A 25,116-nucleotide genomic window follows, 5' to 3' on the forward strand; every position below is an offset into this window, starting at 1 on the left:
GACGATATCGTTAACCACCTCATTGAACTTTTGACCTATTTTAAACATCGTATTGATTTTCTTGGTTTAAAGCAAAACAACGATAATTGTTTTTTTATGTTTTTATTTCAAAGATTAAGTATTACATCTTCATGTACTTAATCAGATATGGTAAAGCCACAGAAAGTAAGGAATGAACGAGATGTAATCCTCGTGTACAAATTGATGTTCAATAGAGAAGTCCAATAGAGAAGTCTCTGTTTACAGCTGTAATTGCTGGATGCACCACCTTGTGTGTGTGTGTGTGTGTGTGTGTGTGTGTGTGTGTGTGTGTGTGTGTGTGTGTGTGTGTGTGTGTGTGTGTGTGTGTGTGTGTGTGTGTGTGTGTATACCTGGAGTATACCTGGAGAGGGTTTCGGGGGTCAACGCCCCCGCGTCTCGGTCTGAGACCAGGCCTCGTGGTGAAAAAAAGAGAACCATATAGAAGGGGCGCAATAGGGGTTGCAATATTGTGCGTGGGTGCTCCATCTTGTGTGTTTGTGCTGCAAAGTTGTGCGTGGGTGCTCCATCTTGTGTGTTTCTGTGTGTGTGTGTTGCAGTATTGTGTGTGTGGATGATCCACCTCGTGTGTGTGTGTGTGTGTGGGTGTGTATGTGCTGCAATATTGTGTGTAGACCTTCCACCTTGTGTGTGTATGCGTTGCAATATTGTATGTGGATGTTCCACCTTGTGTATGTGTTGCAATATTGTGTGCAGAAGTGACTGTTACACATCTACTTGTGTGTATCTCTGTATGAAAGTGACTAATGTGTGCTTGTTCGTGTATACTCTGTGTGTATGTGTGTTTAGCTACTCAGATACATTTATGATTATAAATGTTCATATGTAATATGTATGAATGGTTGTTTAAAGTAACTGATGTCTTTATAACATACTTAGCGTCCCAGGCTTCAGGTGAGCGAGATTCAATAAGAAAGATACAGAGAGAAGCGTCCCCAAGCCCGTAGAGGACAAAATTGAGTACTTCAGACAGTTCCTTTATTAAAGAGTTATTTTACAACACGACTTCGAGACGATGATTTAAAATGACCTACAATGAAGATTCACCGAAATCATGAGGGGAAAAAAGGGAGAGTGGCTTAATCGCCCCCCAAGAAAAGATGTAGTACATGTTTGCTGACCATATTGTAGGTTTGAGAGTCCTCTTCGTAACACTCACCTTGAGTTTCTACCTGTACAAGAGTCAAAAAAAGAAAACTATTTTATGGAACATTGAACTTTGTACTCACATTGATGTTACCTGTGTTCAAGATACACGATTATGTAAATCACAACATTAAAAGTATTAAATTTCCATTTTGACAAATAATTTACATATACTTCTGTACACGTAGATCCTAACATCAAAGGTTTACAACAGAGTCCAAGCACTCACAATTAAGAAAACAAATATTCTTATATACTAAAATATTAAGATATAATAGATATTTAATATTTTTCAACGAGTCGGTGCAAAACATGATCTTAAAGTAGTTATATAACACGTACACAATTCAACTTACTAGCAATACATACATTCATTACTTTGCATTTGGATGTAATATATATAATTTACAAAAGAAAACTTGCTCAGTTTTAGCCAATCAGAAAAAGACATTGAAGAATTAGAGTGCGGAGCCAGAGCAAGGCATGTCTCACTCGTACTCGTCTCTGTCTGGCTGGAGGGATAACTGAATGGTGGGACACGCAAGACTCCGAGAAAACCGTCTCCTTATTGGCAGTTGTGATCCAGGTTCATAAATGACGACTTCTCATTGGCAAAAACGGGATAACAGAAACGTCCCCAATCATAGCCTAGTGTAACGTGAAGACGACAGCAACACAGCACTTCAACAACGACAGAGAGAGTCTGTATGAGGTGTCACCAGGTCCTGAATTGGGGAGTTTGAAGTCAATAGGTAGACACAAGGGATAAACTGCAAAAAACACGTGATGTTATTGCTTGCATACATTCTACTGTGTTCTATGTGAAGACAGGACCAACAACATGGAAGACAACGCTACATGACCACCCATATTTACTACTGAAATAAAGTTTAAATTTAAATTATTATGTACGAACAGACTTCAATACAAGGACAATTAACGTCCATATAATTTTATTCACATAAAACGTCAAGCCATATATACGTCCATACTCAAGCCACCTACCATTGTTAATTTGGAAGACCTAGCTGGCATGGAATGCCTTGGTCCCATAACAAGCTAACATCCGTTTTACAAGACTTTACTCTTATGTTATAATTAAGGACTTCTCATTCAGACTTCTACTTAGATTATCTATCTTTTTGACGTTTAAATGATTGTTCTAAAATATGGAAGACAATCTGGAAGCCCTTCACACATTAATCTTACTAGAGTTGCAATTGATATGTACCTTAGCAGTCCATATTAAAATTCATTACCAATGGATGCTTGTCTTTACATTATTGCAACTGCTTAACAAAGTCTTATAGTATCTATCTATAAACAGACTCGCCATCACTATTCTACAATGAGAAGGACAAGTCATTATATTTATTATATATAAATGTCAATTCTTTCATCAGCAAAGGTCAGTCACTAAGGACTGTTAAGAAGTGTCTAGAGTGCAGTCACAGGTAGTCTACTAAATATTAACATCGATATACAGATGCCATACGAGGAACGTACTGCATGGAGGTCACGAAATGTTTTACAAACACCAATACTTCTCATTACTGGTCTAAGAGTCTGCTGAAAAACCTGCACTGTGCTGTAAATGTATAACTATAATCTAAGAACATTTGATTTCACAGTATACTGAGGATCTTTGCAAAATTTGCAAATGCACTAAAGAAAACTTATTATTAAACATTATTTTAACATTTATGTTAAATTCTACGAAATTAAATTCGTGTCTAGAGGGCAGTCACCTGAAGACTCGCATATAATCTTCCACCTCCTGTGTAACATTAACTATCGTAACATCCTTACTGTTTTAAGGTAATAAAAGCCATTAAGTCAATTTATGTTAGCACAGACTTCAATTAAAAAAAATTATTATGATTTCCAGTTGTGGTGCTGAAGTACCTCCATCCTGACTTACAAATTACTGAAGTGTCAGACACTCATGAGTGTAACCACAAATCTAGCACAAGACACACCCTTACACCATAAACTGGGTCCCATAACACCATAGATATGTCACATAATGTTACGTGAGCTATACAGTGTTATGTCTCTGACCAGAGGATCTGCTGTGTTGCCAGAGAAACACAGCAACATGCACTTAGTAAACTCCAGATAAGTGTTCGCACACTCATGGGGATACGTAATTTTTTTTTCTTTTTTGACTAGCTCATTACCGTACACTTCAAAGACGTTATTAACAGGAAGATCCTATTTAAATGCGAGCTACCCCACAGTGGTGCTTTTGTCAAATACAAAGTCATTCACACAGACAAAAATCACAGCCTTACTAAGCTGTATTTATGTGAATTTCTCTGTACGCGATAAAAGTCAAACAGTAGTGCAGACGTCTTGAAACAAGGCTCTTCTCTGTTTAAAGTGTCTTTGAATAAGCACTTGTCGGGTTATTCATTTGTTTATCAGTTCGCTATCTACTCCTGCTTCGTAACATCAAAGCCACAATTGTGCCTGTTGTCAACTAGTTCAGCTTTGAGTTCTCCTTGACAACTGGTCATTAATCATAACATACGCCAACATGACACAATATTGACAAATACTTATAAAATATCTTGACAAATATTTAAATCGCAATAAAAAGGAATTAAATTCATGAATGTGTTTTACTGATATACAGCTGTAATCATCTGCCCTGATAGTTACCCTGCCCGAGTTGGCAGTCAGAGGCTGTTACTATCTACCCGGCTTCAGTGGGAATAGTCAGAGGCTAGTTGAACACTGGGGCTGGCTGTTATTCCCCCCCTTCAAGCTCTGTAACACCACTGTAGGTTCCTTTGTAACACCACTGTAGTGTGTGTGTGGTGGTGGATGTTGCTGCAGTGGAGGAGGTGGATGTTGGTGCAGCAGTGGAGGTGGATGCTGGTGTAGCAGTGGAGGAGGTGGATGTTGGCGCAGCAGTGGAGGGGGTGGATGTTGCTGGTGTGGTGGAGGGGGTGGATGTTGGTTGCAGGTCCACACTAGACTACACTGGAGCTCTACACAGCAGTGGCCTCATAAGCTGCGCTTCTATATTTGTTCTTCAAACTATTTAAGTCAATTTCTGGCCGAGTGATGGCTATTAATCTCTGCAAAGAAAAACTCAGTTACCGCCTTGCTCTGAACGCGCAAAAGACATGAGTAACATAAACGATTAAGACTGATTAATGAATGACATCAGAACATTTAATTATGTGAAAATATAATAAGGAGAAAAGTTATTTTAATTTACATGACAATATGATACCAAGTTCATTTTAGCTACAACAGTTTCCCATTAAGGTACGGTAACCAAGAGAAGGAACCACATTGAACAGCTGTGTTGGTGGAAGTGTGTGGTTATAGTTCAAATGGCCCCCTGAACTAAAACATTACCAACTATTCTTCAGAGTTCAGGCTCCCTACTTCCCACCTCCATAATCAAAGTCTGGAAAATAAGTATCTCCGAATTCCTATATAAATGTTACCTTTGCTCTCCAACAGCTCATCTTATCTCAAAATTGCTTGTCTCTACCCACTATGATCCAATACGCCTACACACCTACTGGATGTAAAAGCCCTTATCATTCAGAGCCTTCAACTCACGCCTCCAATCCTTCCTGAGGCATCCATAAAACACCTTTCCCATGTACCCATGGATTTGTTCGCCCTCTTCGCCAACCTATTCCCTCTAAATGACCAACTGTCTCAACCTCTCCTCCGCTGTCTTACATGAAATCATTTATATCATGATTAATTATAATTCACATGGAGACAGAAACTCAGAAGATTAATTGATCTGTCTATTTCGATTCCCTGCTGAAGGGGATCCTAAAACGGGGTCGAAATATACAGATCAATTAATCTTCCGAGTCTGTGTCTCTATGTAGATTGTTACTGAACATTAGCAAGCGTTCAATACTCTTCAGTTATTCTTTAATACAATTCTTATTTTCTCATTACTCACACACAAATCCATAAAAATCTCCTGAACATTTCCACTATTAATGCTTAATTATTGTTATTAATTCCACTGGTATATGCTAAATCCGTAAGGGTCCAATAGCACCTAGAAGGGATTTTCCTGTCATTATTACTTATCTAATCTTTTGTAAGACGATGACAATAGCGTTGCTACGACTACAACTGAGTCTAATCAACCTGTCTGTGTCTAGTGTTCTCTCTAATATGCTGACACATTATCCAGAGGTTGGTCTTGTTCTTGAGGGTGGTCTCTTTCAAGAGGCTGGTCTCCTTCAAGAGGCTGGTCTCCTTCAAGAGGCTGGTCTCCTTCAAGAGGCTGGTCTCCTAGAACTCTCTTCTTATCTCCCTCAGTTCCCACTTAACAATATTGCGGCAGCGTCTTCCAAACCACCAACACGCTGGCTCGTAATCTTCTCTTAATCCCATTATATTTCTTATCTTCTTTTATGTCAGTAATATTATTTAACATTAGAGAGTGTAAAGGAAAGTGGGAGGAACCACAGATGTTGGTCTTCCAGTTTTCTTTGTGTGTCTTCAAGAGACTTTATGATACTCCTAAGAATATGTACCATCTGATACTTTACTGTGACGAAGTGTACTGACAAGTAGTACCTGGAGTCTACCTGGAGGTTATTCCGGGGATCAACCTCCCAGCGGCCCCGTCCACGACCAGGCCTCCCGGTGGATCAGGGCCTGATCAACCAGGCTGTTACTACTGACCGCACGTAGTCCAACGTACGAATCACAGCCTGGCTGATCCGGCACCGACTTCAAGTATCAATAATATAGGTGCGTAAGTGTGTGTACTCGGTTAGACTCAACTCAGGAAGTTTGTCACACAGTCGGTTTGTTTATCTCTCTAATAATGCTCTTTGACAATGTTGTGTCCCTTCATCCTGATGCCTCGTACGTTCAAAGTACACTTCTTGCGTCTATTGATGTTCCGCACATTATGTTACATTATGCAATAATCACGAACGAGCGATAATTGCAAAATAACCACAGGTGGGAGTTGAATAATAGCTCTAGGTCTTTCGTGTTGCAATCAACGCATCAGGAGCTTGCAGTGTTGCAGAAATAGAGTCGAATCGAATCGAGGACGACGAGATCTGTCGTAAGATGGGAAGGAAGAAGGATATGGAAGGATGGAAATAACTGGAAAAGGATGGTGAGGAAGGGAAGAGGAGGAATCAAGGCAAGTGGCCCAACCACTTTGGGACATGTGGTACAAAAGTACTGGAGACGTAGATAGAGAGGCTTGACTGATGTCATTGCTTGGCTCACTAGGAGAGGATGGCGAAGGCAGCGGTAGGAGCTGGGAGTGTCAGAAGGCAGCAAGCAGGATGAGTTGGTTATGGTCTTAAACCGTTTATCAGTGCGGTAAATTGTTTTCGGGAGAGTTGTATCACACTTATGGGAGAGCTGTAGTAGTATTCGTTGGTTTGGAGTTGGTGGAGTATCTGGTTGTAGGTAGGGAATGGTCTTTCTTCGCTTTGGTACGATACAGTGTTGTCTTGGAGATGTTGGATGAGTTCTAGGCGAGTCATGCTTGCAGGGTACAGCCTCGTAGTGTAGAATATGAGTTCTTTGTGTTTAACCCATGGTGTTCCAGGTAATCGACGTGACCTAAGTAGAGAAGGCGGTGGTGGAGTAGAGGAAGGTGGTGCTGCTTCGTTTTCAACTTCAGTAGACGAATTAGAAGATGTTTCTGGTGGTAAGGCTTCTGATTGGTTGGATTCAATGAGAGGTGGTGGCGGTGGAGGTTTCTCATTGGTCGTTGTTAGATTGACGTCACTAGTTCGTGGTGTTGATGGAACTTCTGCAGAAGAGTTGGCTATTAAGTTTTTGGTGAATTTGAGAATTTCTTCAGAAGGTGGAGATGCTGGAAATATAAATGAAGGCATGTTGTTTAATGCAAATAACTCGTTGATGGTAGAGTTAAATGATCCAGGTACAGCCATGTTTTGCATATGAGCGTATAGTAGACAGTAGTGAATCTTCGTTACGTCACATGTTGGAGGAGTGATGGTAGTGGTGGTGGTGGAGGCGGGCTGAGTAGATGCTTGAAGTAATTTTGTAGTGTCTGCTTGCATTTTTGCAATTGCTGCATACGTTGGAGTGTTGCTAGTAGGTTTTTTCTTTGCTGCATCTTGTGTTTTCTTCATAATATCCTTTCTTGTAGGACATTTTGCTGCCAGTGTATGGTGATCATTACTCTTGCAGTTTAAGCACGCTGGTTGTGATGGAGCAGCAGCGGTGAAGGAACTGAAGGTGTGTCCCTCACTACCACATGTAGTGCAGAACTTCTTGTCTTTTACTGGACATGCTTTGGTGGTGTGATGGTATGAATAACAGTTCCAGCAATGTTGGATGTAGTGATATCTCTCTGCTTCAATGTAGGTAGGACTGATGTAGTAGTAGTAGACAGCAAGACCTTCGTTCAGTGCCGGGCAGCCATGTTCACGTCGGTGAAGGTGACTTTGAGCATGGACGTTGCATTTGGGATTTTTTAATGCTGTCAACAGTAGCCCAAGTATTTTGCGTCTCGATGGATGACTTGAGTTCAGCAGGTGTTTGAGACGTCAGAATCTTGTCCAGTTTTTTTAGGAATACTGATTTCCTTGCCCTGAGGGCAGGAGATGACGTAACAGTAAACCCTTGAGTAGTAAGAGTAGTGATGGCTTCTGTAGTGAGTAGCTTCTCTGCTTCAGCATCATCGTGACACACAACAATGAATGCTTCTTTCAGTGACAATATGGTGTTGAATTTTACTTCCAGTGCTCCCTGAACAACAGTTACAAGAGCAATCTTCGTTGAATCATCAACGGTACCATTTCTTGGTTTGATCTTTACACGATTTGCGTAGCTCATCGTGTAAGTCAAGGCGATGACAACGCTGGTAAAGGTTCCCCTCCCCAACGGGGATCGTAGGGAGACAGAGTAAGGAGAGCTGCTATGACCTGCCTGGGCGAGAGTCAAGAGCAGAATATCTTTGTGAGAAATAGAGTAGGAAATCCAGAGATATTCGTTCAGGGACACGACTCTTTGCTGTCTCCCTGAACTGCTAAACTAATTATATCTTCCTTTGTTTCACCCTGGTGATCGACTTTAATATTCCCGACTCTCTCTCCTGCTAACGTCGGCCACTCTTTTGGCACGCATAATTCCCACGGGTTCATTGCTTTTCCTGATTATAATAATAAACGTGGTATATGTGAAACAGATGGCTCACTTACAAATAAATCAATTAAAACGTATGATGTGATCTTGACGATCAGGGTGTCGTATCGCGGATATTATTGAAAAATAATACACACGTTTCAAAACAGGTTATTGCTGGGGCAACGGTGTTCCTCTCTACAGAGCTTTATCAAGTCCTAGCTCGACTAAACTCTACACAGAGCGAAACGTTGCCCCAATAAAAGATTGTTATGCAAAATGTGTCTTTTCTTCGCCTTATATGATGGTGTGGGTGAAGGAGACAGCTGCGTGTGTACTGACCTCCTTCCAGGTGCCAGGGTGAGGCGAGGTGACGAATTTATAGATGGCGTATCCTGGGATACAAGTCATCGAGGACAGTGCCATTAGCCAGCCGATGAAGTGGGTCCACATCGGAAATTCGTAGTCCACGTATTTCGGAGGCGCCCACATGATTACATTGAACATGAATACACACTGCAAAGAGAAGAATAACACTTAGAAACCGCTGTATTAGATTCAACTTAAAATGTTCGAATTGAACCTGTTAATCTTGTTTGTTTATGAAAATTAATATATATTAAAATCTCTCAGTAAGCGATATGTATTCTCTCGATGTGCAACGATGCATTTCGTAAGAACAGACGAGCAATGCCGTAGGCCTATAGGCCCATGGAATACAGCTCCTAGCAATTATATAATGAAGAATCCTTTCCACATACCACCGTCCATACTGATCAAAACTGTCTCTTACAACTGCTGATTTATTCTGGTGGGGTGGTAATATATCTTAGATAGGGTTGGGCTCTGAAATGATCTGAGATGGGGAACAGCTCTTAGCCTGTAAACGAGCTGACCATCTCTTTCTTCAACTAGTAGCGCAGTATCCACGTACGTCTTGTTTACTGAATCGCTGCTCTGGGGTACAAAATTCGGCTCACATGTTTAGAGCTTAGTTTTTATAATAATAATAATAATAATAATAATAATAATAATAATAATAATAATAATAATAATAATAATAATAATAATAATAATTCGGCTCATGTCAGTAAGGGCCAGAGTTCAAATCCCAGTCAAGACAAAACGTAGGAGCAGGTCTCTTTAGACCTACTTTCCCTGTTCGCCCAGCAATAAACAAGTATCTAAATGCGTCAACACTAAGCTGCTAAGCTTTGAAGTCTCTAACTGGTCAATGTTTCGATCAAGTATAGCCTTATAAAGCTCATTTTGAACGATATGTAATATTGACAAAGTCATACTCTACTACGCTTACATATAATTCATATTTATCATCAGTCTGATTTAGAATTACATCACTGTGGCTTAGGACCACGCCTATCTGCCTTAGATCTACGCTACTCTTGTTTTCAGAACACAAGAAGACTCTGAAACTCACGAAGCAGATAGCCGGAGTGATGAACATCCAGCAGAGCTTCCACCAGAAGAATGGATAGTAGCCGATCATCTCCTTGACGTTGTCGTACCACTGGTTAGCACCGTAGCCCCAGCTGATGGCCACACACTCGAAGAAGATCAGGAAGATGAGACACATTCCCGAGGCTGCGTAGGAGTCCAGCACCTGGAACACGTACATGCCTCCCTGCGAAATACAAGAACGTGTTAATGTTGGTCACAGCAGTTGGAACGCGTACGTTATTCTTCCTGCGAAATACAAGAACGTGTTAATGTTGGCCCCAGCACCAGGAACACGTACATGCCTCCCTGCGAAGTGTAAGGACGTGTTAATGATGGCCTCAGAACCTGGAACACGTACATGCCTCCCTGCGAAATACAAGAACGTGTTAATGTTGGCCCCAGCACCTGGAACACGTACATGCCTCCCTGCGAAGTACAAGAACGTGTTAATGATGGCCTCAGAACCTGGAACACGTACATTCCTCACTCGGATTCGGTCTCTTCTAGTCTTCAAGCCGACGTTGTTAAAGAATAAAAAGGCACAATACCGTGACTGGGACAATATACAAATAACCCGCACATAGGAGAGTGAAGCTTAAGGTGGCGTTCCGGTCCGACATGGACGCGATAAAGTACAAATCGGACAGAAACGTCGTCATAAGTTTCACTCTCCTATGTGCGGGTATGTGTGGACCTAGTCTGTCCTCGTTTCGCCGCCTAGTCCTGTCCTCGTTTGGACGCCTAGTTCTGTCCTCACTTTAAAGACTTGTTCTGTCTTCTGCTTGCTCAACAGCTTACTCAGTAAGCCTTTATTTAAAACAGTGTTTTGCTCAATCACAGCTTTATCAAGCAAACTAATAAAGTTCTCAGTGAGCGAAACATTCATTTTTATTTAAGAATTATTGTCTACGTATGTTTGACTTCATATTTGCTTGTTGCTTGTTCTTCATGTCTGCTTACTGCTTGTCCTTCACGTCTGCTTACTGCTTGTCCTTCATGTCTGCTTACTGCTTGTCCTTCACGTCTGCTTACTGCTTGTCCTTCATGTCTGCTTACTGCTTGTCCTTCACGTCTGCTTACTGCTTGTCCTTCACGTCTGCTTACTGCTTGTCCTTCATGTCTGCTTACTGCTTGTCCTTCACGTCTGCTTACTGCTTGTCCTTCATGTCTGCTTACTGCTTGTCCTTCACGTCTGCTTACTGCTTGTCCTTCATGTCTGCTTACTGCTTGTCCTTCATGTCTGCTTACTGCTTGTCCTTCATGTCTGCTTACTGCTTGTCCTTCATGTCTGCTTACTGCTTGTCCTTCATGTCTGCTTACTGCTTGTCCTTCATGTCTGCTTACTGCTTGTCCTTCATGTCTGCTTACTGCTTGTCCTTCATGTCTGCTTACTGCTTGTCCTTCATGTCTGCTTACTGCTTGTCCTTCATGTCTGCTTACTGCTTGTCCTTCACGTCTGCTTACTGCTTGTCCTTCATGTCTGCTTACTGCTTGTCCTTCACGTCTGCTTACTGCTTGTCCTTCACGTCTGCTTACTGCTTGTCCTTCATGTCTGCTTACTGCTTGTCCTTCACGTCTGCTTACTGCTTGTCCTTCATGTCTGCTTACTGCTTGTCCTTCACGTCTGCTTACTGCTTGTCCTTCATGTCTGCTTACTGCTTGTCCTTCACGTCTGCTTACTGCTTGTCCTTCATGTCTGCTTACTGCTTGTCCTTCACGTCTGCTTACTGCTTGTCCTTCATGTCTGCTTACCGCTTGTCCTTCATGTCTGCTTACTGCTTGTCCTTCACGTCTGCTTACTGCTTGTCCTTCACGTCTGCTTACTGCTTGTCCTTCATGTCTGCTTACTGCTTGTCCTTCACGTCTGCTTACTGCTTGTCCTTCATGTCTGCTTACTGCTTGTCCTTCACGTCTGCTTACTGCTTGTCCTTCATGTCTGCTTACTGCTTGTCCTTCATGTCTGCTTACTGCTTGTCCTTCATGTCTGCTTACTGCTTGTCCTTCATGTCTGCTTACTGCTTGTCCTTCACGTCTGCTTACTGCTTGTCCTTCATGTCTGCTTACTGCTTGTCCTTCATGTCTGCTTACTGCTTGTCCTTCACGTCTGCTTACTGCTTGTCCTTCATGTCTGCTTACTGCTTGTCCTTCATGTCTGCTTACTGCTTGTCCTTCATGTCTGCTTACTGCTTGTCCTTCACGTCTGCTTACTGCTTGTCCTTCATGTCTGCTTACTGCTTGTCCTTCACGTCTGCTTACTGCTTGTCCTTCATGTCTGCTTACTGCTTGTCCTTCATGTCTGCTTACTGCTTGTCCTTCACGTCTGCTTACTGCTTGTCCTTCACGTCTGCTTACTGCTTGTCCTTCATGTCTGCTTACTGCTTGTCCTTCACGTCTGCTTACTGCTTGTCCTTCATGTCTGCTTACTGCTTGTCCTTCATGTCTGCTTACTGCTTGTCCTTCATGTCTGCTTACTGCTTGTCCTTCATGTCTGCTTACTGCTTGTCCTTCATGTCTGCTTACTGCTTGTCCTTCATGTCTGCTTACTGCTTGTCCTTCATGTCTGCTTACTGCTTGTCCTTCACGTCTGCTTACTGCTTGTCCTTCACGTCTGCTTACTGCTTGTCCTTCATGTCTGCTTACTGCTTGTCCTTCACGTCTGCTTACTGCTTGTCCTTCATGTCTGCTTACTGCTTGTCCTTCATGTCTGCTTACTGCTTGTCCTTCATGTCTGCTTACTGCTTGTCCTTCATGTCTGCTTACTGCTTGTCCTTCACGTCTGCTTACTGCTTGTCCTTCATGTCTGCTTACTGCTTGTCCTTCACGTCTGCTTACTGCTTGTCCTTCATGTCTGCTTACTGCTTGTCCTTCACGTCTGCTTACTGCTTGTCCTTCACGTCTGCTTACTGCTTGTCCTTCATGTCTGCTTACTGCTTGTCCTTCATGTCTGCTTACTGCTTGTCCTTCACGTCTGCTTACTGCTTGTCCTTCATGTCTGCTTACTGCTTGTCCTTCACGTCTGCTTACTGCTTGTCCTTCATGTCTGCTTACTGCTTGTCCTTCATGTCTGCTTACTGCTTGTCCTTCACGTCTGCTTACTGCTTGTCCTTCATGTCTGCTTACTGCTTGTCCTTCACGTCTGCTTACTGCTTGTCCTTCATGTCTGCTTACTGCTTGTCCTTCATGTCTGCTTACTGCTTGTCCTTCATGTCTGCTTACTGCTTGTCCTTCATGTCTGCTTACTGCTTGTCCTTCATGTCTGCTTACTGCTTGTCCTTCATGTCTGCTTACTGCTTGTCCTTCATGTCTGCTTACTGCTTGTCCTTCATGTCTGCTTACTGCTTGTCCTTCATGTCTGCTTACTGCTTGTCCTTCATGTCTGCTTACTGCTTGTCCTTCATGTCTGCTTACTGCTTGTCCTTCACGTCTGCTTACTGCTTGTCCTTCACGTCTGCTTACTGCTTGTCCTTCATGTCTGCTTACTGCTTGTCCTTCATGTCTGCTTACTGCTTGTCCTTCATGTCTGCTTATTTCTTTCACACTGATCGACGTAAAGTGGAAAACCACTTGGAGAGAAAATGGAATAGGCAGAAGGAGAATATCTGAATATCTCTAAGTCATCTGCTGAGAAGGGCCTCTGACTGAGGCCGAAATGCACGGATTTCTTTAGAGCTTTTTTTTTTTAATTTTCTGAAGAACTGGCTTCTCACTTTTGCATTAATATAAATTAATGCAACCACGAACAAGTGGTTTTTAAACAATAACACACTGCGCCTAGCCGGGGATCGAACCCGTGTTATTTTGATCCTCCTCGTGGGAAGCAAGTCAAAAACCACGAAATTCTAACCAGTGAACCATCAATCCCCATTGTAGGAGTGATGGTTCAGTGGTTAAAACGTCGTGATTTTTTTTTAACTTGTTTCATATGAGGCGGACCAAAAGAACACGGGTTCGATTCCAGGCTAGCCGCAGTGTGTTATTGGATATATATATATATATATATATATATATATATATATATATATATATATATATATATATATATATATATATATATATACATACAAGGAATTCGCAAGAGCAGGCGAAATATACACAAACACTGATCTCTGGCTGAAGGAGACTCGAACCTACGAACCTTGGAACAAGGTATGCAGTGCTTTACCAATCTACCCACACTGGACCAATACCTTGGAGTCCAGCTTGCGCTAGACTTTGATCCAAGGCAGCTAGCTTTCAGGGAGAAGGCTTACAGCTTTTCATTTCATCCCCTGCGTGCATCCGCCTTACTAGAGATATTAACAATGCAAGGAATTCGCAAGAGCAGTGTGAGTAGATTGGTAAAACACTGCGTACCTTGTTCCAAGGTTCGTAGGTTCGAGTCTCCTTCAGCCAGAGATCAGTGTTTGTGTATATTTCGCTTGCTCTTGCGAATTCCTTGCATTGTTAATATCTCTAGTAAGGCTGATGCATGCAGGGGATGAGATGAAAAGCTGTAAGCCTTCTCCTGAAAGCTGGCTGCCTTGGATCAAAGTCTAGCGCAAGCTGGACTCCAAGGTATTGGTCCAGTGTGGGTAGATTGGTAAAGCACTGCATACCTTGTTCCAAGGCTCGTAGGTTCGAGTCTCCTTCAGCCAGAGATCAGTGTATATATATATATATATATATATATATATATATATATATATATATATATATATATATATATATATATATATATATATATATATATATATATATATATATATAACAGTTATATATTATCACTTCCATTCATCTCTGGTGTGACGCAAGACAGGCCTACCAAGTATGAAGCAACTCACCTCCGTGACGCAGGACAGGCCCACCAGATATGACGCAATACAGATGAAGGCAATAAAGACCTCTTTATTCTTACGCAGGTACTTGGGCCACTCGTCTGACACAGCCGTGACGAAGCCTTCTATAGTGCAGAACTGTGAACCAAAACAACGTTACTACCTTCTACATCCTGCCTTCTATATCCTATCTCCTATATCTTATGAGGAAATTCATTTATCTTCCTAGTCCTCATGTGAGAATCCTCTATACACTCCACATACAGATGTATCTTCAAACACAGCTTTGCAAAGAAGTATATATGTAGAGTGGTAAACAAAAGCATGGGATAGCTTATCTATGTTATATAAAGTCTATTGTTAGAAGCCAGAAAACTTTTGTCATGTCAAGATTCGTTGGTTAGAAATTTTAAAGACAAAATCATTTCTATTTTTTTTTTCAAGTATTTTACTTATCTCTTCACACATAACAAAGTTATATATATTTTTGTTTAGCTGAGCCAGAAACATCAGCAGTGTGTTGCTGCACTAGGCTGTGTGATAGTTACACAGTGGGAACACCAGCAGTGTGTTGCTGCACTAGGCTGTGTGATAGTTACATAGTGGGAACACCAGCAGTGTGTTGCTGCACTAGGCTGTGTGATAGAGTGGGAACACCAGCAGTGTGTTTGCACACTGTGTGATAGTAGTGGACACACCAGCAGTGTGTTGCTGCACTAGGCTGTGTGATAGTTACACAGTGGGAACACCAGCAGAGTGTTGCTGCACTAGGCTGTGTGATAGTTACACAGTGGGAACACCAGCAGTGTGTTGCTGCACTAGGCTGTGTGATAGTTACACAGTGGGAACACCAGCAGTGTGTTGCTGCACTAGGCTGTGTGATAGTTACATAGTGGACACACCAGCAGTGTGTTGCTGCACTAGGCTGTGTGATAGTTACACAGTGGGAACACCAGCAGTGTGGTGCTGCACTAGGCTGTGTGATAGTTACACAGTGGCAACACCAGCAGTGTGTTGCTGCACTAGGCTGTGTGATAGTTACACAGTGGGAACACCAGCAGTGTGTTGCTGCACTAGGCTGTGTGATAGTTACACAGTGGGAACACCAGCAGTGTGTTGCTGCACTAGGCTGTGTGATAGTTACACAGTGGGAACACCAGCAGTGTGTTGCTGCACTAGGTTGTGTGAAAGTTACATAGTGGACACACCAGCAGTGTGTTGCTGCACTAGGCTGTGTGATTGTTACATAGTGGACACACCAGCAGTGTGTTGCTGCACTAGGCTGTGTGATAGTTACACAGTGGGAACACCAGCAGTGTGTTGCTGCACTAGGCTGTGTGATAGTTACACAGTGGGAACACCAGCAGTGTGTTGCTGCACTAGGTTGTGTGATAGTTACACAGTGGGAACACCAGCAGTGACTTGCTGCACTAGGCTGTGTGATAGTTACACAGTGGGAACACCAGCAGTGTGTTGCTGCACTAGGCTGTGTGATAGTTACACAGTGGGAACACAAGCAGTGACTTGCTGCACTAGGTTGTGTGATAGTTACACAGTGGGAACACCAGCAGTGTGTTGCTGCACTAGGCTGTGTGATAGTTACACAGTGGGAACACGAGCAGTGTGTTGCTGCACTAGTTTGTGTGATAGTTACACAGTGGGAACACCAGCAGTGACTTGCTGCACTAGGCTGTGTGATAGTTACACAGTGGGAACACCAGCAGTGTGTTGCTGCACTAGGCTGTGTGATAGTTACACAGTGGGAAAACAAACAGTGACTTGCTGCACTAGGTTGTGTGATAGTTACACAGTGGGAACACCAGCAGTGTGTTGCTGCACTAGGCTGTGTGATAGTTACACAGTGGGAGCACCAGCAGTATGTTGCTGCACTAGGCTGTGTGATAGTTACACAGTGGGAACACCAGCAGTGACTTGCTGCACTAGGTTGTGTGATAGTTACACAGTGGGAACATCAGCAGTGTGTTGCTGCACTAGGCTATGTGATAGTTATACAGTGGGAACACCAGCAGCGTGTTGCTGCACTAGGCTGTGTGATAGTTACACAGTGGGAACACCAGCAGTGTGTTGCTGAACTAGGCTGATAGTTACACAGTGGGAACACCAGCAGTGTGTTGCTGCACTAGGTTGTGTGATAGTTGCACAGTGGGAACACCAGCAGTGTGTTGCTGCACTAGGTTGTGTGATAGTTACACAGTGGAAACACCAGCAGTGTGTTGCTGCACTAGGCTGTGTGATAGTTACACAGTGGGAACACCAGCAGTGATTTGCTGCACTAGGCTGTGTGATAGTTACACAGTGGGAACACCAGCAGTGCACTGCTTGTGATGCACTAGGTTGTGTAGGCTGTGTGATAGTTACACAGTGCGAACACCAGCAGTGTGTTGCTGCACTAGGCTGTGTGATAGCTACACAGTGGGAGCAGTGTGTTGCTGCACCAGCAGTGGACACACCAGCAGTGTGTTGCTGCACTAGGCTGTGTGATAGTTACACAGTGGGAACACCAGCAGTGTGTTGCTGCACTAGGCTGTGTGATAGTTACACAGTGGGAACACCAACACTAGGTTGTGTGACAGCAGTGTGTTGCTGCACTAGGTTGTGTGATAGTTACACAGTGGGAACACCAGCAGTGTGTTGCTGCACTAGGCTGTGTGATAGTTTCACAGTGGGAATACCAGCAGTGAGTTGCTGTACTAGGCTGTGTGATAGTTACACAGTGGGAACACCAGCAGTGTGTTGCTGCACTAGGCTGTGTGATAGTTACACAGTGGGAAAACCGGCAGTGTGTTGCTGCACTAGGCTGTGTGATAGTTACACAGTGGGAACACCAGCAGTGTGCTTAGGCTCTGTGATAGTTACATAGTGGGAACACTACCAGTGTGTTGCTACACTAGGCTGTGTGATAGTTACACAGTGGGAACACCAGCAGTGTGTTGGGAACACCAGCACTGCACTAGGCTGTGTGATAGTTACATACACAGTGGGAACACCAGCAGTGTGCTGCTGCACTAGGCTGTGTGATAGTTACACAGTGGGAACACCAGCAGTGTGTTGCTGCACTAGGCTGTGTGATAGTTACACAGTGGGAACACCAGCAGTGTGTTGCTGCACTAGGCTGTGTGATAGTTACACAGTGGGAATACCAGCAGTGTGTTGCTGCACTAGGCTGTGTGATAGTTACACTAGTGTGGTTACACAGTGGGAACACCAGCAGTGTGTTGCTGCACTAGGTTGTGTGATAGTGGGAACACCAGCAGTACATAGTGATAGACACACCAGCAGTGTGTTGCTGCACTAGGCTGTGTGATAGTTACATAGGTTGTGTGGACAGTGGGAACACCAGCAGTGTGTTGCTGCACTAGGCTGTGTGATAGTTACACAGTGGCACCAAACACCAGCAGTGTGTTGCTGCACTAGGTTGTGTGATAGTTACATAGTGGGAACACCAGCAGTGTGTTGCTGCACTAGGCTGTGTGATAGTTACACAGTGGGAACACCAGTGGGAACACCAGCAGTGTGTTGCTGCACTAGGCTGTGTGATAGTTACACAGTGGGAACACCAGCAGTGTGTTGCTGCACTAGGTTGTGTGATAGTTACACAGTGGGAACACCAGCAGTGACTTGCTGCACTAGGCTGTGTGATAGTTACACAGTGGGAACACCAGCAGTGTGTTGCTGCACTAGGCTGTGTGATAGTTACACAGTGGGAACACAAGCAGTGACTTGCTGCACTAGGTTGTGTGATAGTTACACAGTGGGAACACCAGCAGTGTGTTGCTGCACTAGGCTGTGTGATAGTTACACAGTGGGAGCATCAGCAGTATGTTGCTGCTCTAGGGCTGTGTGATAGTTACACAGTGAGAACACCAGCAGTGACTTGCTGCATTAGGTTGTGTGATAGTTACACAGTGGGAACATCAGCAGTGTGTTGCTGCACTAGGCTATGTGATAGTTATACAGTGGGAACACCAGCAGTGTGTTGCTGCACTAGGCTGTGTGATAGTTACACAGTGGGAACACCAGCAGTGTGTTGCTGAACTAGGCTGATAGTTACACAGTGGGAACACCAGCAGTGTGTTGCTGCACTAGGTTGTGTGATAGTTGCACAGTGGGAACACCAGCAGTGTGTTGCTGCACTAGGTTGTGTGATAGTTACACAGTGGGAACACCAGCAGTGTGTTGCTGCACTAGGCTGTGTGATAGTTACACAGTGGGAACACCAGCAGTGATTTGCTGCACTAGGCTGTGTGATAGTTACACAGTGGGAACACCAGCAGTGTGTTGCTGCACTAGGTTGTGTGATAGTTACACAGTGGGAACACCAGCAGTGTGTTGCTGCACTAGGCTGTGTGATAGTTACACAGTGGGAACATCAGCAGTGTGTTGCTGCACTAGGTTGTGTGATAGTTACACAGTGGGAACACCAGCAGTGTGTTGCTGCACTAGGCTGTGTGATAGTTACACAGTGGGAACACCAGCAGTGAGTTGCTGTACTAGGCTGTGTGATAGTTACACAGTGGGAACACCAGCAGTGAGTTGCTGTACTAGGCTGTGTGATAGTTACACAATGGGAACACCAGCAGTGCGTTGCTGCACTAGGCTGTGTGATAGTTACACAGTGGGAACACCAGCAGTGTGCTGCTGCACTAGGCTGTGTGATAGTTACATAGTGGGAACACCAGCAGTGTGTTACTGCACTAGGCTGTGTGATAGTTACATAGTGGGAACACCAGCAGTGTGTTACTGCACTAGGCTGTGTGATAGTTACATAGTGGGAACACCAGCAGTGTGTTGCTGCACTAGGCTGTGTGATAGTTACATAGTGGGAACACCAGCAGTGTGCTGCTGCACTAGGCTGTGTGATAGTTACATAGTGGGAACACTACCAGTGTGTTGCTACACTAGGCTGTGTGATAGTTACACAGTGGGAACACCAGCAGTGTGTTGCTGCACTAGGCTGTGTGATTGTTACATAATGGATGCACCAGCAGTGTGTTGCTGCACTAGGCTGTGTGATAGTTACACAGTGGGAACACCAGCAGTGTGTTGCTGCACTAGGCTGTGTGATAGTTACATAGTGGGCACACCAGCAGTGTGTTACTGCACTAGGCTGTGTGATAGTTACACAGTGGGCACACCAGCAGTGTGTTGCTGCACTTGGTTTATTTATTTATTTATTTGAACATGATACAGAGAAGTACAAGAAATACAATTTTTAAAGTGCATCATGCCAAAGCCCCTTGTATGCTGAGCATTATGGGCAGGCTTAAAATTAACTTATGATTAACTAATCAATGATATATTCAGTGATATATTTGTAAAACAGATAACAATTTAGTACAAATGAGTATTACAAAGACAGGTCATATGGTCATTTACTGTGTTGCTGTGTAATCAGTAGAATGGAGTATTCTGTTAGGTAATGAAGTTAAATAGTAACAAAGTTTGATTGGGTCACAGGTTGACATTTATGAGATACAATAATGAGATACATATATGAGATATAATTTATGAGATACAATTATTCAGTATTTATTTAGTTGTGGGTGAGTAAGTGATTTTTGAGAAGAGACTTGAATTTATAAACAGACAGTGTTTCTTTTATATTCACAGGTAATGAATTCCAGATTTTAGGGCCTTTTATGTGCATTGAGTTTTTGCATAGCGTGAGATGGACACGAGGAACATCAAAGAGTGATCTGTGCCTTGTGTTATGGTCATGTGTTCTGTTGAGGTTGGTAAGGAGATGTTTGAGGGGAGGGTTTATGTCAGAGTTAAGTGTTCTATGTATGTAGTAGGTGCAGTAATAAGTATGGATGTTTTGTATTGTGAGTAGGTTTAGAGTTTTGAATATTGGTAGAGTGTGCTGTCTGTAGTGGGAATTTGTTATCATTCTGACTGCAGCATTTTGTTGGGTGATTAGTGGTCTGAGATGGTTTATTGTTGTTGAGCCCCATGCACAAATTCCATAGGTGAGATAGGGGTAAATAAGTGAGTGATACAGGGCCAGGAGGACTGACTGTGGAACATAGTACCGTATCTTCGATAGTATGCCTACAGTCTTGGAAATTTTTTTGGAAATATGTTGTATATGTGTTTGAAATTTGAGTCTATTATCAAGGTGGATTCCTAAGAATTTTCCCTCTGTGAGTTTTGTGATAGGTGATCCACCTATCATTATGTTAAAAGACATATCTGTAGCTCTGTTACCAAACTGAATGTAGTAGGTTTTGTCAATGTTTAGAGTAAGTTTGTTGGTCCTCATCCAGGTTGAAATTTTCTGTAATTCGGTATTTACAGTATTGGCTAGCATGACTGGGCTCGGGTGAGAGTAGACGTATGTAGTGTCATCTGCAAATGTGTGGGTTTGAGTAGTTGCGATGCATTTGGTAGGTCATTTATGTATATGAGAAAGAGAAGAGGGCCTAGGACACTTCCCTGTGGGACACCAACTGTAATTGGCTGTGCGGAAGAGTTTGCCCCATTTGTGCACACATATTGGCTTCTGTTGCTGAGGTAAGACTTGAGGTAGTTGAGGGAGTGCCCTCTTATACCATAGTGTGACAATTTTATGTGGGGCAAGTCGTGGTCAACTGTATCGAAAGCTTTACGTAAGTCAATGAAGATCCCCAGTGGGACTTCTTTTTTCTCTATTGCTGTATAAATATGTTCTAGCATGTGGATAATAACATCATTAGTATTTTTATTAGGCCTGAACCCAAATTGACAGGGGTTGAGTATGTTGTGGGAGATGAGGTAGGAATAGATACGCTTATGGATTAATTTTTCAAAGATTTTAGAGAGAGGGTGTAAGTTGGATATTGGCCTATAGTTATTCAAGTCTGTGTGGTCTCCTCCTTTATGGATCGGGGTGACCCTTGCTATTTTGAGAACTGTAGGAATGGTAGAGGATTCAATGGATTTGTTAAAGAGTGCTGCAATAATTGGTGATAGCACTTGTAACGCTTTTTTGTATATGATGGGTGGTAAGGTATTTAAATCTCCTGTCTTGTTTTTTAGTGCGTTGATAATAAGGGAGACTTCAGTTTGGTTAGTCGGGGCTAGGAACAGTGTGTTCGGGTAGTTGCCAGTGAGGTAGTCATTGGGTGGGGTATCTGAGCTTGGGATTTTATTGGCAAGGTTTTTTCCTATAGTGGAGAAGAAATCATTGAGTCTGTTTGCTGTTTCAGTAGGCTGGTTAGGATTGACGAGTAACGTTTTGTTTGGTCTCTGGTTATGTGACCCATTCTGTACTGTTTTTCGTATAGGTGCTTTGTATTTATGGATTTGAGGATGCTGGGTGTTAGCCAGGGACTGTTCAGTCTCTTCGCAGTCATCTGTTTAGTTTTTTAGGGCAGTGCTTGTTATAGAGGTATTGGGTCTTTTTTAGAAAATTATTAATACATTCGTCAATATCTGTATAGATTTCAAGCTCAGTGTGCCAGTCAATGTTTGTCACTGCTGCTGTGAAGTTATTGATAGCTGCCTCATTGTGAAGTCTGAAAGTGACTTCAGTAGTGTCTAGGGGTAATTTGCCAAGGTTTGTTATGAGGAAGGTAGGGTAATGGTCTGTGGTATTATCTGTGATTATGCCTGATCTTAAGGGGGATATGGTGTTGGTCCAGATGTGGTCTAGTAGGGAAACACTAGTCTCTGTAACTCTTGTAGGTTTTGTTACTGTTGGTAGCAACATGCAGTTACTCATTGTGTTTGTGAATTCAGTAACATGTGGGTCTTGGTCTTGTAGGAGATTTATATTGAAGTCACCTGTCAGTTATCATACTTCCTAGGTTTTGACTAAATCGGCTAATGTTTGACTGTGGTACTCTGTAGATGTTTATCACTGTGAGAGGTTTTTGTAGGTATTTGGATTTGAATTTAGCTATTATATATTCCCCATGTTCATCCCTTGTGCGAGTATTAGTGATACATTCTAGTTGGTCTGAGTAGTATATAGCTGTGCCACCCCTTGTTGGTCTGGCCTACAGTTGTGTATGGCTGTGTAACCAGGAATGGCATAGACATCTGTAGTATCAGGCTTTAGCCAGGTTTCGGTGAGAGTAATGATGGACATACTGGCATGCAGGGAATTTAGTAATGCTATGAGGTCATCGTAATGTTTGCTTAAAGATCTGATATTGTAGTTAAAGATAGTTATGTTGTTGTTGGCTCTGAGAAGTGCCTTTGATTGTTCTGCTGTGTAGTAATTACAGTTACTGTTTGATTCATTTAAGTCATTAGATAAGAGGTTGGTATCAGGATCAATGCTTGTTATCATAAGATTTATAGTGAATCTATAGTTAGAATTAAGTATAAGACAAAGTAAATATTCTAAAGCTAAAAAATAGCACTTGAATTATTTTAACAAATGTAAAAAATATAAGCTAAGATAGCTCTTAAAGCTAAAATAAATGAGGCAATATAAAAGGGACTAAAATAATTTGTGTGTGTGTGTGTGTATGAGTTTGTGTGTGTGTGTGTGTGTGTGTGTGTGTGTGTGTGTGTGTGTGTGTGTGTGTGTGTGTGTGTGTGTGTGTGTGTGTGTGTGTGTGTGTGTGTGTCTCAACAATCAATATTCGCACCAATAACTCATTACAGTTGTGGCCGGGTGTGGAAGTGTGAATTGCTCATTGCTCTATAATTTGTTCATGATTGTAGCCATGTATAAACGTAAGTAACCATTCTTACATGATTCATTACCTTTGTAACTTGTGAGTTCATTACCTTTGTACCTAGTTCAGCTATCAAATCCTTGGGACCCAGTCTTTGGACCCATTACGTACCTCTGTAATCTGTAAATACCTTTGTAACTTATCATGATTGTGACTAGACCTACCTGGAGTTCATTACCTTTGTAAATTGTGAGTTCATTACCTTTGTAAATTGTGAGTTCATTACTTCTGTAACTTGCTCAGCTATCTAACTTTGGAGTCCAGTCCCTGAACGAATTATGTACCTCTGTAATCTTTTGACTACCGCCCACAGGATGGGTATGGGGTGCATAATAAACATATTAAACTAACTAACTGTTGCTGCACTAGGTTGTGTGATAGTTATACACTGGGAACACCAGCAGTGTGTTGCTGCACTAGACTGTGTGATAGTTACGCAGTGGGAACACCAGCAGTGTGTTGCTGCACTAGGCTGTGTGATAGTTACACAGTGGGAACACCAGCAGTGTGTTGCTGCACTAGGCTGTGTGATAGTTACACAGTGGGAACACCAGCAGTGTGTTGCTGCACTAGGCTGTGTGATAGTTACACAGTGGGAACACCAGCAGTGTGTTGCTGCACTAGGCTGTGTGATAGTTACACAGTGGGAACACAAGCAGTGTGTTGCTGCACTAGTCTGTGTGATAGTTACACAGTGGGAACACAAGCAGTGTGTTGCTGCACTAGGCTGCACTAGGCTGTGTGTGGACACACCAGCAGTGTGTTGCTGCACTAGGCTGTGTGATAGTTACACAGTGGGAACACCAGCAGTGTGTTGCTGCACTAGGCTGTGTGATAGTTACACAGTGGGAACACCAGCAGTGTGTTGCTGCACTAGGCTGTGTGATAGTTACACAGTGGGAACACCAGCAGTGTGTTGCTGCACTAGGCTGTGTGATAGTTACACAGTGGGAACACCAGCAGTGTGTTGCTGCACTAGGCTGTGTGATTGTTACATAGTGGACACACCAGCAGTGTGTTGCTGCACTAGGCTGTGTGATAGTTACACAGTGGGAACACCAGCAGTGTGTTGCTGCACTAGGTTGTGTGATAGTTACACAGTGGGAACATCAGCAGTGTGTTGCTGCACTAGGTTGTGTGGTTACACAGTGGAAACACCAGCAGTGTGTTGCTGCACTAGGCTGTGTGATAGTTACACAGTGGGAACACTAGCAGTGTGTTGCTGCACTAGGCTGTGTGATAGTTACATAGTGGACGCACCAGCAGTGTGTTGCTGCACTAGGCTGTGTGATAGTTACACAGTGGGAACATCAGCAGTGTGTTGCTGCACTAGGTTGTGTAGTTACACAGTGGGAACACCAGCAGTGTGTTGCTGCACTAGGTTGTGTGGTTACACAGTGGGAACACCAGCAGTGTGTTGCTGCACTAGGCTGTGTGATAGTTACACAGTGGGAACACCAGCAGTGTGTTGCTGCACTAGGCTGTGTGATTGTTACATAGTGGACACACCAGCAGTGTGTTGCTGCACTAGGCTTTGTGATAGTTACACAGTGGGAACACCAGCAGTGTGTTGTTGCACTAGGCTGTGTGTTAGTTACACAGTGGGAACACCAGTAGTGTGCTGCTGCACTAGGCTGTGTGATTGTTGCATAGTGGACACACCAGCAGTGTGTTGCTGCACTAGGCTGTGTGATAGTTACACAGTGGGAACACCAGCAGTGTGTTGCTGCACTAGGCTGTGTGATTGTTACATAGTGGACACACCAGCAGTGTGTTGCTGCACTAGGCTGTGTGATAGTTACACAGTGGGAACACCAGCAGTGTGTTGCTGCACTAGGTTGTGTGATAGT

At 43.1% G+C, this 25,116-nt stretch overlaps 1 protein-coding gene across 1 annotated transcript in view; it reads right to left on the bottom strand.

Annotated features, from left to right (window-relative positions):
• Positions 1 to 1,575: 1,575 nt before the first annotated feature.
• Positions 1,576 to 25,116, bottom strand: part of LOC138851243 (sodium- and chloride-dependent GABA transporter 1-like) — a 131,648-nt gene continuing 108,107 nt past the window's right edge. Inside the window, exons 10-13 of the mRNA XM_070080148.1 lie at positions 14,583 to 14,714; positions 9,743 to 9,946; positions 8,647 to 8,820; positions 1,576 to 4,271 (exon numbers count right to left, since the gene is read on the bottom strand). Of these exons, the coding sequence (XP_069936249.1) occupies positions 4,182 to 4,271; positions 8,647 to 8,820; positions 9,743 to 9,946; positions 14,583 to 14,714 (600 nt within the window). The 3' untranslated portion in view covers positions 1,576 to 4,181. The remainder of the gene's footprint in view (positions 4,272 to 8,646; positions 8,821 to 9,742; positions 9,947 to 14,582; positions 14,715 to 25,116) is intronic.

This window comes from Cherax quadricarinatus, unplaced genomic scaffold (genome assembly GCF_038502225.1).
Source record: "Cherax quadricarinatus isolate ZL_2023a unplaced genomic scaffold, ASM3850222v1 Contig173, whole genome shotgun sequence".
Lineage (NCBI taxonomy): Eukaryota > Metazoa > Arthropoda > Malacostraca > Decapoda > Parastacidae > Cherax > Cherax quadricarinatus.